General features: G+C 58.3%; 2 protein-coding genes across 2 annotated transcripts in view; one reads left to right on the top strand and one right to left on the bottom strand.

Moving 5' to 3' along the window:
- The first annotated feature begins 2302 nt into the window (after window positions 1-2302).
- Il4i1 (interleukin 4 induced 1) lies at window positions 2303-10952 on the top strand. Its single transcript, XM_004646500.3, has 7 exons — window positions 2303-2440; window positions 6120-6358; window positions 6860-6972; window positions 7483-7684; window positions 9433-9501; window positions 9777-9913; window positions 10055-10952. Exons 1-7 carry the CDS (start codon window positions 2404-2406, stop codon window positions 10950-10952), a joined length of 1695 nt encoding a protein of 564 aa, XP_004646557.1. The 5' UTR covers window positions 2303-2403.
- A 233-nt stretch (window positions 10953-11185) lies between these two features.
- Tbc1d17 (TBC1 domain family member 17) overlaps window positions 11186-13028 on the bottom strand; it is a 10784-nt gene continuing 8941 nt past the window's right edge. The window contains exons 14-17 of the mRNA XM_004646419.3: window positions 12264-12361; window positions 12040-12156; window positions 11780-11866; window positions 11186-11709 (exon numbers count right to left, since the gene is read on the bottom strand). Of these exons, the coding sequence (XP_004646476.1) occupies window positions 11512-11709; window positions 11780-11866; window positions 12040-12156; window positions 12264-12361 (500 nt within the window). The 3' untranslated portion in view covers window positions 11186-11511. The remainder of the gene's footprint in view (window positions 11710-11779; window positions 11867-12039; window positions 12157-12263; window positions 12362-13028) is intronic.

The following is a 13028-nucleotide window of genomic DNA, read 5'->3' on the forward strand; positions in this document are numbered from 1 at the left end:
CTGTAAGGTCCCAAGTTCAATCCCCAGTGTTCTGTGCCAGTCCCAAAACCAGGTGTGGTGGTACAAGCCTATAATCCCAGCGCTGGAGAGGCTGAGACGGCGGTCAGTATGAGTCCAAGCTATGTAGTGAGACTGTGTATCAGAAGAATAAAAAAACATTTATGAGGGGTCAGGGAGATAGCTCAGTGGCCTAAGTGCCTACCTGGCAAGTGCAAGGTCCCAAGTTCGATTCCTGGTAATGCAAAAAAACTGGAAAGAAACTGGTATAAGCCTGTACCAGCATTCCATTCCCAAGTTTTCAGTGAACCCCAAAGTTGTGCTTTAAAACTGTTCTCAAGCCAGGTGTGATGGTACACACCTGTTATCCCAGTATCCCAGCACTCTGGAAGACTGAAGCAAGAAGGAGGATTAAAGTTCAAGCCCAGCCTGGGAAAGGTAGCAACTTGAGATCTTGTCTCACAAAACAGGGCTGGACATGTAGGTCAGTGATAGAGTGCTTGCCTAGCATGTGTGAGGCCCTGGGTTTACCACCCTGAACACACCCGATCTCATCTCTTCAGAACAACATAAAGGGCCATGGATGTAGCTCAGTGCAAAGGCCTTCCGTGCATCTTCACGACTGAAATAAGTGGCCCTCCAGCTCTGAGGGCAGCAGGATGCCTTGGGAGTGAGATCCCAGGCCTGTGGTGTCGCCTGACCCCTGGGCACTGGGCCCCCAGACCCTGTGCAGTTCACCCCCACGAGCACAGGGCCTTCTCCAGGTCAAGATCCAGACTGTTCCCAGCCTTGCTCACCTGGCACCTGCCCGTCCCATAGGACTCCTGAGTTATAGAGACCGAACTCCAAAGCCACGAAACTGAAGGTGATAGCGTCATGTGCGGTATGGGCTTTCACTTGATTTTTTTTTTTTTTTTTTTTTTCCTTTTTTTGGTGGCTGCAGGGTCTTACTATATAGTCCAGCCTGACCTTGAACTCCCTACTAGCCTAGGCTGGCTTTGAACTTCCAGGGATCCACCTGCCTCAGCCTCCCCAGTGCTGGGATTACAGCCATGTACCACCTGGCCTCTCTCATTTGAATCTTAATTTTTTTTTTAATGTGGGGGGGGCAGCTCAACCCACCAGGGGGTGGGGCGGGCTGGCATGTGGTGCTGGGGGATTGAACCGCAGTCTCTGTGCTTTGCCAAGCTTGTTCCAAGTAGGTGCTTTAGACCACTGAGCCATCTCACCAGCCCCTCATTTGAATCTTGAACCAGATATTTTATTTTACATTTTGTGTGTGTGTGTGTGTGTGTGTGTGTGTGTGTGTGTGTGTGTGTGGCCAGCTCAGCCCACCAGGGGGCGCGGCTGGCTGGCATGTGGTGCTGGAGGATTGAACCGCAGTCCCTGTGCTTTGCCAAGCTTGTTCCAAGTAGGTGCTTTAGACCACTGAGCCATCTCTCCAGCCCTTGAACCAGATAAACTGAGAAACACAATCTGGAAAATGTAAACACTGATTTACAGGTAACTAAGGAGTTAATAACATTTTTAAATGTGATAGTGCCGAGGAGATAGCTGAGCGGCATAAGCATCTGCCTGACAAGCACAAGGTCCTGCGTGCGATCCCTGGCACCATAAAATGTGATAGTGAGCCAGGCATGGTAGACACACCTGTAACCCCAGCAGGTTGGGAGGCTGAGGCAGGAGGCTCGCCTTGAGTTCGAGGGCAATGTGGGATATGTAGTGAGACCCTGCCTCAAACAAATGGATGAGTAAAATGTGACAGTGATGCTGTAGTTTTATTTTCTTTGGTTTTGAGCTAATCTGTAGAGCCTAGGCTGACGCTGAACTCGTGACCCTCCTGCTTAGCCTCAAATACTGGGATTACAACTGCACCACCTCATAGCCTTGCCATTTATTTATTTTTAATTTGGGTACGCTCCTTTCAAGCAGAGGTTGCCATGGCCCAACCTCCTGTTTTCGTGGGTAAAATGTTAGAACACAGCCCTGCCCCCCATTTGTGTATTGCATATGGTTGTGTCCAGACCAAAGCCATATGGTTGTAAATCAATCCCCATATATTTATTGAAAAGATCTGCTCATTGCTATTTTAGAGAAATACCCCAAAATATTTACCTACAAAGCAGCACAGTATCTGGGGTTTCCTTCCACTTACCCCAGTGGCAGCGAGGCCATGGATACACGTGGGCCCATCCTTCCATGTCTGTGTCCCTGCTATGTTAGGCAGCTTCCATAGTGTGTGCTTTGGAGAAGGGAGGGCCAGCCCTTGGAAGCCTCCCAACCACTCTGACCTCACACCAGGACCTCACGCAGCTGGCCAAGGGCAGCAGGACAAAGCTACTGTCGCTCATCCCGGTTCTGCATGGGCCCGATGATGACTCCTGTCCTGGGCTGACCAGAAAGGCCATGGGCACTGAGAGAGCCCCCCAGAGCCAGCCATGCAGTGAGTGACCCCATCTGGAGCCTGGGGGTGTTCTGGAAATGGGAAGGAGGGCTCTGAGGAAGGGGATCCCCACTTTGCAAGTCAGAACAAAGACCAGGCCTGGGCCCCTGCCGTCTGCCCATGTCCCTGGGCAGTCGCCGAGCCTCTGTGACTTCATGCTGGCCCCTAAGGTCTCCAGATCGATTCAGGAAAGGAGTGCAGCTGCCAGCAGTGTGGCTGTCCGTGTCCCCATCCCAGCCGGGGCTGAGGGGCTGTTAACTCTGTGTGAACCAAAAGAGAAGTTAGGAGGGGTTCATTGGAAGCAGAAGAGCTAGATTTCAAGGCAGGAGGTAGCTGCATGTCCTCTTGATCTGGAGCGACTTACGGAGCACTGAGTTGCTCAACTGTCTAGTGGCCACCTGTGACAAGTGGCTCTGGATTTAAAATGTCCAGTTGGAACTCAAGCTCTCTAACCTAGATACACAGCATACAGACATTAAAAGAAATGGGTTTTTAAGGGAAAAAAACAGTTCCTTGCATTTTAAGTTCTTCAGAACTGAGGAACTTCTAGGGGGAGTTTTACTCTGTATTGGCAGAGGAAGTTAATTCTGGCCAAGAGCCCTAGCCCACTGTTTAATTCTCATGTTGTGGCTGATCCACAGCTCTGTGTCAGGCCTCTCCCTAGCCAGCTGCCTTCCTCACACGCCATTAATGAGACTACCAGGTCTCTGGCTGCTGTGTATGAGTCCTAAATCCCCATGGGAACTGCCATTGTGGTCACAAAAGCAAAACCAAATTGGGCAGGGTTTCCCCCTGCTAAAGACCATTTCTACCTACAAGGATTAAACAATTCCTAGAAATCCAATAAAACTAGGATTTCCCAGAGCCAACTGAAACAAAGGGATGCTTCCCCCTTCCACCCCATCTCCTGCCCTGTCCCCTGACCTCAGCCATCACCCGGGCAGCCCGTGCTGTCTCCTCCCAGCATCAGAGGCGTCCAGCCTAATCCTGCTGCTCTTTGTCTCCTCCCACGCTCACCTCACCTGGCACTGTCCCCAGCACCCCCAGGAAAGTTCTGTCCTTTCCAGCAGACGGTTGTGCAACATGCCTGGCCCCTCAATGCTTACCTTTGAGTTGGTGAGGTGCTGGGGTTCAGCTTCCAACTAACATTGGTTTTGCTTTGCCCTGTGTTGAGTACTGGGGCTTGAACTCACAATGAGCTACATCTTAACCCAGCCCCAGCCCTTTGGGTCTTTTTAACAGTCTTGCTGAATTCCTCTGGCTGGCTCAACCTTTCGATCCCCCTCCCTCAGTCTCCTAGAGTGCTGGGGTTAGCTGTGCACCGCCACATCCAGCTGGGATTTTCTTTTTTCCTTTTTTATTTTTGGAGACAGGGTTTTGCTGTGTAGTTCCAGCTGATCTTAAACCCCTGTGAGACCCAGGCATGCACCACCACGTCCACTTGTGCTATTTTTCTCTCACTTGGAAGTGCTACAGGCTGAATGAAGACTACATGAGTCCTGCGCACCTGAACACGCACATCCCATGTAGGGTCCGCAGCAATGCAGCCTCTAGCGTTCCTGCAGCTGGCTGTCCCTGCTCTGTGCCCTGCTCCCCATGGCTGTGCTGCACTCAGGGCTGCTGAGGGATGACCCCCCCAACACCCAAGTGGTACTTGGAGATGTCTGATGTTCTCATGCACTCATGGGGCACCCCACAGTGTACAAGGCAGCACCTCGTAGCATGCCTGGCCAGGCCTGGGCCCTGGTCCTGGGTCTGCGCTTGGCCTCGACAGCAGAGCAGTTGGGAGCACTGGCTCAGCCACAGCCACGCTAGCTGGGGCCTCACCTGGGCTCCAGTCTTCCCCCACTGTAAACGGGGACAGCAAAGCTCACCTTGGCAGAATTCTCGGGTTAAGTGCAGTACGATCATGTCATCAGTAGTGCAGGGGGCACTTGTGTGCTGGGACCCACTCTTGACCATGCTGTCCAGGAACCTGCTCCTATTTCTGCTCTGCAGAGCCCAGCAGCAAGGGGCCCAGGCCAAGGGGCCATTCGCCCACCCTGCAGATGTCCAAGCGGGCCCCAAAAACCTTAAGAGCCCATGGTGCCAGGCATGGTGGTGCACACTCCAGCCAGGGACCAAGCAAGGACCTGGGGCAAGGCCTTCCCCTGTGAGCTGTAGGGTCCTTCTCACCACTGTTCCGTCAAATGTGACCCTGTGAGTGCTGGTCACAGTGGTGGTCGAAAAGCCCTGAGCACAGAGCAGCCAAAGGACAGCTGGAGACCAGAACGCTCCTGGTCCTTTGTCCCTGGAGCTGTATTTGTAGACTTCAGCTCTTTCCCTCAGCAGTCAGTCGAGGGGCTCTGTCCAGCTGCCTAGCTCTGCTGTTTCTTGGCTGCCCCCCCCCATGGCCAGATGGTGCCTCTGACTCACTCACTCATGTGCACCCCACTCCTCCCCCAAACCACATCCTTTTTGATGGAGTGTGGAGTTTCCCAGCTTGCTCTTTTTTGACATGGCCCCCACCCTGTTGCAGAGAACCCCATCCCTCTGTACCCCAAGAAGCACCTCCACTGGCTTCAGGGCTCAAGCGAGACCCCTGCTGCCAGGTCAGCTCTGGTGCGAGGTTCCTTGGAGTTGTCATCTGGTTTGCCCTGCCCTGCACCGAGCCCACAGTAGTGTGGACCAGAATGCTTGTAGGTCTTACCTGGCTTCACTCCATCTGCCCTGTGGCATTGGCCCCCAACTCCAGAAGTGGACAGGAGCCACCATGAGGGGTCACCTGGTTGGCCTGCAGTCCCTGGCTGGCAGGTGCCAGGCTGGGAGCCTTCACCCATGATGCTGCCCACCACACAGAACAGAGTGTTCTACTTGGCACACGGGGAGGGGAGTCATAGGGGCCCTGCAGAGCCAAGGAGCACCTGACGGGGACTCAGGAGAAAGCCTGGCCCAGTGCCAGGCAGCCCTAGCCCAGACCTTGCCCCCCACCCACCACCCCAAGAGTCCAGGAGGCAAGGAGACTGCAGGATAGGTAGGAACGGAGACCCCACCGCAGGGCTGGGACAGGCCCACGGGCAGTCCCCACCCTCAGCCCCAGTACCTTGCGATTTATTTCTGGCTTCCCAACCACCCCAAACTATTTGGGGCAAGAGGAAGAGAACAGAATAAGTTACTTCCTCCTGACCCCTTTATATGCCACCATCACACCCGCCAGCTTCTGCCTATGAGACTCCAGGAAAGCAGCCCCCCACCCCCAGCTTGCCCAGGAGGGCGGGGCCCCTGTTTAAAGAGGGACAGAAGCACGCAGAGCTAGAAGTAGCGCAACACGCCTCACGGAGGCTGGCTGCAGGACCTGCGGGACCAGGCCTGACTGCCAGCAGGGAGAAGAGGGGACAGCAAGACAGGGAAGTGGTGAGGAAAGGTGAAGAGGAGAGGCAGAGGGGACAGAGGCAGGGACAAGAAAGCAGAGCTGACGGGGCCAGGGAACACACGTACCGAGAGGTGGCTGTGGTGCCAGCAGTCCCAGGGTACAGAGTGAGGCTGGGGGGACACAGGCCCCCATCATAGCACCCTCGCTTCTCCATCCCAGATACCATCCCCTCGAGTCATGGTCCAGCTGGGTAAGTGTGGAGTGGGCTGGGGCTTGGAGGGGTCCCAGCACTGGTCGCCTGTGCACTGACCCTGTCCTCCTTCCCAGCCCTGCACCTCCTCGTCCTGGTCCCCATCCTCTTCAGCCTGGCAGCCTCTCTGGCCTGGAAGGCAGCCTCGGGCCGGGACCCCTTCGAGAAATGCATGCGCGACCCTGACTATGAGCAGCTGCTCAAGGTGGTAATCCTGGGCCTCAACCGCACCACACAGCCCCAGAAGGTGATTGTGGTCGGCGCTGGCGTGGCTGGGCTGGTGGCGGCCAAGGTGCTCAGTGATGCTGGACACAAGGTGAGAAGCACTGCGCAGCTACCCCAGCCCTCTGCTGCAGGCCAGAGCCCGAGCGAGGGGGAGGGGTGGGCGCTGTCCTTCCCAAAAGCTCTGCTCCGACGGGTCTGTGCCTTGAGCCCTGCCATCCTGGGTCCCAGAGGGACATCCCACTGACACATCACTAACTGGCAGGTGGGGGGGCTTGTGGTGGAGCAGGAAGTGACCCCACCATGGGGAAGTGTCCCCTGAGGTCCAACCACTACTCCACCCCACTAAATCCAAGAATGAGAATGACCCGCTTTGCGTATGAGAAATCCCCCCCCCACCTTTCCCTGATCTGGAAAGTCCCTCTACAATCCAGCTGGGGGGCCTTCCTGTTCGTCTGAAAGTGCGTGCTCTGTTTTCCCTCCAACTCCCATCTGCCACCCCAAGACGGGGGTCCTGGTCTAGGTCTGTGTTGCTAAGGCACAGAGGGAGGCAAGGGCGAGAGGAGCTGAAGGGTCTGCTTCCCCCATCCTTCAGGTCACCATCCTGGAGGCAGATAACAGAATCGGGGGCCGCATCCTCACCTTCCGGGACCCCAAGACTGGCTGGTCTGGGGAGCTGGGAGCCATGCGCATGCCCAGCTCCCACAGGTGAGACCTGACCTGACCATGTGTAGCCCCACCTGGGTGCGCACATAGAACCCCAACTCATCCCCCTCCAGACTCCAGCATCTCTCCATGGTTCTTTTGTGGTGCTGCAGATCAGAGGCCTTGTACTGCACACTGAATGATACCCCGGCCCTACTCTAGGGCCTGACCCCAAGAGAGACCCCTGACTCCCACCTCAGCCTATACCCACGCTGGGTCCTATTCCCAGCAGGGCCCCAGCTCTGGGCCTTCCCCATCCCTAGACTCCACCATCCTCAGCCCTGTCCCCACACCTGCAGGGTCTGGATACCCTCACTTCAGTGAAATTAACCTGGGCTCTTAATCCAGTCCCAATCCCTGGCTACCCCAGCCCCTGGCCTTGTCCCCTTTCATTCCTGTCCCCAGCACCAGTGAGCTTGAACCTAGCCCCTGCCTCATGCCATCCCATGCCCCTTCTCCAAGCCCCCCCCCCAACAGAGTTCCCAGCCCTCACCTGACCTCCCACACCCTCAGGATCCTGCATGCACTCTGCAAGAGCCTGGGACTCAACCTGACCACATTCACCCAGTATGACGAGAACACGTGGACGGAGGTGAATGGTGTGAAGCTTCGGAACTATGTGGTGGAGAAGATGCCTGAGAAGCTGGGTTACAGACTGCGCCCCGGGGAGAGGGGCCACTCCCCAGAAGACATCTACCAGATGGCTCTCAGCAGGGTAGGTGCTGCCGTGACCCCTGGCACTGCCAGCTGCTCTCCTGCCGCCAGCTGTCAGTCTCCAATTTCCCTGTGAGCGGAGCCGACCACACCAGCTTCCGTGGCTTCCCCTTCTCCCTTGCTCTGTCCTGGACGACCTCACCTTTGACACCACGGACTCTGACATGGTGCAGCTACCTAAAGCACCCTAAGTCCTCTGCTGAGCTGGGCACCTGCCCATAAACCCACTGGATTGCCAGCGCCCCCCCCCCGCAGCACCACCAGCCAGCCAGCAGGGGGCAGACCTCAGGGGCCTCTTCATGCCTGTCTGCCCTGCAGCCAGTTCCCACCTCCCTGTCCAGGCCCAGCTGGGCCCCCAGCCTTCCTGGCCTGGCACCAGAAGAGCATTCCACACACAGCTGACCCTGCAGGTCCACAGTGCCTCGGGGCCAGTCCCCAGCCCTCAGGCTCTACAGCCCAGGATAGTCTTGCATCCTCCACTCTACCTCAGCTGCTTCTTTCTCAAATTTACACTCCCTGGAAGTCCTCCCAGTGCACCACGTGCACTATGGGGTTGTTTTGGTTTTTGAGACAGGTTTCTCTGTGTACTTTAGGCTGGTCATGATGTCATGAAGTAGCCCAGACTGGCCTCAAACTCAGCCTCCCAAGTGCTGGGATTCCAGATGTGCACCACCATGCTCACCTAGCACACTGCACTTCTGGATGCCCACTTTGTCACCTGTCGTCCCTTGCTGTGCCCTCAACATGTCCTTGCCCTAGTGCCTGCCTTCCCCATCCAGAGAGGTCCCACTGCTCCCTGAAGCAGCTCCTGGGGCCTCTCCTGATGCCTGAGAGGAGCTGGCCACACCATCCTGACAGCCCCTCACTCTCGTCCTTGTCCCCTCCTGGACTCTCCAAGTTGCTGGTCCCTGAGACTGACAGTACGGGGGAGCAGGCAGGGAAACTGGAGCGGAGCAGGTGGCAGGGAGGGTGCACATTCTCCAGCCAGGCCCCCTGTAGGAGGGAGCTGGGCCAAAACGGGACAGGGCTGCTGGGGGAGCTGAGGCCTGAGTCACTGCTGTGGCAGGAAAGGGGAGGCAGGCGACCCCTGGGGGCTGAGATAATGTCATTTGTCACTAGAGCTGCTGTGAGAGCATGAGCCAGGGGCTGGCAGGGCCTGCAGCGCTCCTCTGAGGGGCTAGATCTCTAGCTGTAGGTACCCGGAAGCCAGAGAGGGCTGTGGGCAGAAGGGATTCAGCTGCTGTCTGCATCCATGTGAGCTAAACCCAAATATTTACTGAGTCCCAGGACACAGCACGACTGAGACAGATACAGTTCTGCCTTCTCAGAGCTTACAGGCCACCACACGGAGGAATGGAGTCTTCCCCACCCTGGGGGTGCTGAGGCAGGAAGATTGCTGCAGGTTCCTCTGTGTCTGTGTCTGTCTCTGTCTCTGTCTCTGTCTCTGTCTCTCTCTCTCTCTCTCTCTCTCTCTCTCACACACACACACACACACACACACACACACACACGAAGCAAGGATGACATGGTAGCAGGCCGTACTGAGTGATGGAGTCAGTTCTTTGACAAAATGTCCCCAAGTGGTGACATCTGATTTGCAGCAGAGGGCAAGTCTAAGGGCACAGACAGCATGGGCAAAGGCCTGGGGCTGGAAAGAAAGTGGTAAACGGCTGACCATGGGCAGAAGCAGAAAGGGCACCAAGGCTTTGGCAGCCAGCAACCCAGTACCATCTGCTTGGTCCACGACAGGCCCTAAAAGATGTCAAGGCACTGGGCTGCAGAAAGGCACTGAGGAAGTTTGAGAAGCACACACTCCTGGTGAGTGGGGCCTCAGCGTGACGCTGAGAAACAGAACCCCTGCCCCCAGAGCGGTCAGGTGCTGGCCCGCCAACCCTGTCCCGCTCACGGGAGAGGCCCCGTGTCCACCCTCTCTGGACCTGTTTCCCTCTTTGGTCAAGAGAGGCTGAAGCCGGTTGCAAGTTCTAGGGCACAGAACCCTGAGCTGGGGAAGCGGGCCCACCGGAGTGCGGGTCTGCGCTGCAGGCTGCAGCCCGGCTGGGCCCTGACGGGGCGGCACTCACCCCACCCCGCAGGAGTACCTCGTCGGGGAGGGCAACCTCAGCCGGCCGGCTGTCCAGCTTCTAGGAGACGTGATGTCCAAGGATGGCTTCTTCTATCTCAGCTTCGAAGAGGCCCTGCGCGCTCACAGTTGCCTCAGCGACCAGCTCCAGTGAGGGCCGGGGAGGCGGGGGGACTAAAGGCTGGGAGAGGCCGGGCCCTTGCAAGGCCCGGGAGAGAAAGGGGCCGGGAGGGCGTGCCTTGGGAGGAGGCGGAGCCGCTGGACCCGGATCAAGCTCGCTGTCCCCAACAGGTATAGCCGCATCGTGGGCGGCTGGGACCTGCTACCGCGCGCCTTGCTGAGCTCGCTGTCCGGGCCCTTGCTGCTGAACGCGCAGGTCGTGGCGCTGACCCAGGGCGCACACGACGTGCGGGTGCACATCAAGACCTCCAGCGGGCCGCAGAGCCTGAAGGCGCTGACCGCCGACGTGGTGCTGCTGACGGCCAGCGGCCCGGCGCTGCAGCGCATAACCTTCTCGCCGCCGCTGACGCGTAAGCGGCAGGAGGCGGTGCGCAGGCTGCACTATGTGCCAGCCACCAAGGTGTTCTTGAGTTTCCGCCGTCCCTTCTGGCACGAGGAACACATCAAAGGTGGCCACTCGAACACAGACCGCCCGTCGCGTGCTATTTTCTACCCGCCGCAGGGTGAGGGCGCGCTGCTGCTGGCCTCATACACGTGGTCGGATGCCGCCTCCGCGTTTGCTGGCCTGAGAGTCGAGGAGGCGCTGCGCGTGGCTCTGAGCGACGTGGCGGCACTGCACGGGCAGCTCGTGTACCGGCTCTGGGATGGCACCGGCGTCGTCAAGCGCTGGGCCGAGGACCCACACAGCCAGGGTGGCTTTGTGGTGCAGCCGCCCGTACTCTGGCAAGCCGACGAGGGCACGGAGCAGCCTTATGACTGGGCCGCCCCCTACGGCCGCATCTACTTCGCGGGCGAGCACACCGCCTACCCACACGGCTGGGTGGAGACCGCCGTCAAGTCCGCGCTGCGGGCTGCCCTGAGGATCAACAGCCCCGAGGAGCCCGCGAGCACCGCCCCCGAGGAGCTGCCGGCTGTGCACTTGGCTGGCTGCGCTCTGTGCAAAGAGGCGGAGCAAAGGGCCGCCCCAGCCCAGCGCCTCCCACAGTCCATTCAGGGAACCCAGCATTAAAATATTTTTCAGAAAACTGTGTGGCCCAGCTGCCTCCCTAGGTGTTGCTTCCGCAGTTTGCAGGGCCAGAGCCCTCAACCCTCCGTCCCCCAGGGGACCCCAGATTCTTCCAGGTCAGACTCTGTGGCACTGGGGACACAAGAGGGAAAGAGCACTGCACCAAGGGGCTGGTGTGCCAAGGAACCGGCGTTCTTCCCGCACAAAGGCAGGAACAGAAAACCCCACGGTCAGCGGAGTTAAACTAGTTTATTCCTCTGGAAAGCAGCCTCAGGGTGTGCAGCTCCATGGGTGCCGCCCGGCAGTGGTGTCCTGCGTCACCCCTCTGCTCAGCCGCACGCCCATCACACCCTCAAGAGGCCTCCTCATAGGCCTCACTGGCCAGTACAGGCCCATGTGGTCAGGCCCAGGACCAGAAGGTACTCCGGGCAGCACCTCCTCCCCGGGAGCCTTCTCTCCCCACAGTCACCACCCACGGGGACGTGTCAGTTCCGTGAAGCCAGCTCCTCAGGAGCGCAGCGGCCACTAAAGTGCAGGTGCGCCGAGGGCCGGGCCGGCCAGGCTACGAGTCAGCAACATCCTCCTCCTCAGGCAGGATCTCCAGACTGCTGTCCGGCTGCGGCACCATGTCCGCAGCGGGCGGCGGGGCCGGCGAGGCGCGCGTGGGCGACAGCGGCAGCGGGGAGACCACAGGCGAGGGGCTGTGGGGCTCGGCAGGCGGCGCCAGGCCCAGGACTTCCTGCACGTTGTGGGGTAGCTCCTGGAGACAGGAGGGGGGTCAGAGACGCCAGGAGGGCGGGGGCTGGCTGCAGGAAGAGGCCGGGACTTACAGAGCAGGCGGTGAGCTGCCGGTACAGTGCCTCAGCGCGCGTCAGCACATCCTCTACGCTCAGCTTCATGGTCAGCTCGTTGATGTGCTGCCAGGAGGCACGGCAGGTCGGCCATGGGTAGGTCTGGGGACACGGGGTCGTCCCACCCTCGCTGTGTTCACAGCGACCAGCACCGGCTAGCAAGAGGCACGGTGGCACGGACAGGGCGGCACCACCCTCCAGGGACTCCACGACCTGTGTGGGGGTGGGAAGGAGCTCACCTTAAGGATCTCGTTGGAGCCGAAGCCTGAGAGCATAAGCGTGTCCCGCTCCATGTCCAGGATGGCGCAAGCCACCAGCAGGTGCAAATTAGGGCCAGGAAGCCCCGTCCACAGCACCTGGAGGTAGGGTGGGGTTCAGAAGGAATCTGTTGATAGTGCCCCCAGATCTGTCCCTTCCAGCCTGCAGCCCCAACCCCTTCCGCACTCCCCCAACTGGTGCCCACCTCCCACAGTCGGAGGATGTCCGGGAAGGGGAACTCCCTCTTGAACCAGATGAGCAGCCACCGGAAGCAGAAGCAGAGCGAGCCAGAGTCCTGGGAATCTGGGGAAAGCAGCGGGCCATTCAGCGCTTGGGCCTGCTGCGGGCACCCCTGTTCTCAGTCTCTGGGAAGTGACCCGCCCGGTACAGGCAGCCCAAAAGCCCAGGATGGAAGCTTCCGAGGGTGCACGGTGCCCTCGCCCGGTCCTGCCTGCCACACTGCACCGCACGTGTGCAACCTCCCCACCTCCTGCTCTGACGCACAAGGGTACAGGACCAAACCAGGGACACAGGACCCGTCCCAGTGCTGTTGGGGATCAAGAACTCTGAACCCCTGGGTACACTGCTAGCCCCACTGTCAGCTGCCAAGATAACCTTAGACAAAAGAATTCAAAAGCTGTGAAAATGAGTTCTGCCCGAACACAATCCCTTCCTTGAAAATCATCTTTAAAACACGCATCATAATGCAAAACGCACTGCAGGTCCAGCAGGTCAGGGTAAGTGGGTGTGTTCTCTGGGACTGAGTCCCTGCTCCCAGAAGTTGCATTTCAGAAGAGTTGATGACAGGCAGCTCTCCAACAGTGGCCCAGGAGTGGCCTGTGCTTTTCTAAGGCTCAGCTGCTTTTCAGTGAGGAGAGGCCAGGTATTTGTCAACTCTCTCCCTAGTGCTCTCCTAGAGTTTCCTCATAAGTGGCCTTCTTGTCAAAGCCTTATACTTTTGTTTCTTCTT

This window comes from Octodon degus, unplaced genomic scaffold (assembly GCF_000260255.1).
Source record: "Octodon degus isolate 3935 unplaced genomic scaffold, OctDeg1.0 scaffold00268, whole genome shotgun sequence".
NCBI lineage: Eukaryota > Metazoa > Chordata > Mammalia > Rodentia > Octodontidae > Octodon > Octodon degus.

What these genes read in the sequence shown, in the direction of transcription:
- Il4i1 (XM_004646500.3), top strand. Translation starts at nt 2,404, where the DNA reads ATGGGCACTGAGAGAGCCCCCCAGAGCCAGCCATGCA. An exon ending in CCCCCAGAGCCAGCCATGCA is followed by an intron (nt 2,441 to 6,119) that starts GTGAGTGACCCC and finishes CCTCCTTCCCAG; the next exon opens with CCCTGCACCTCCTCGTCCTG. An exon ending in TGCCTCAGCGACCAGCTCCA is followed by an intron (nt 9,914 to 10,054) that starts GTGAGGGCCGGG and finishes TGTCCCCAACAG; the next exon opens with GTATAGCCGCATCGTGGGCG.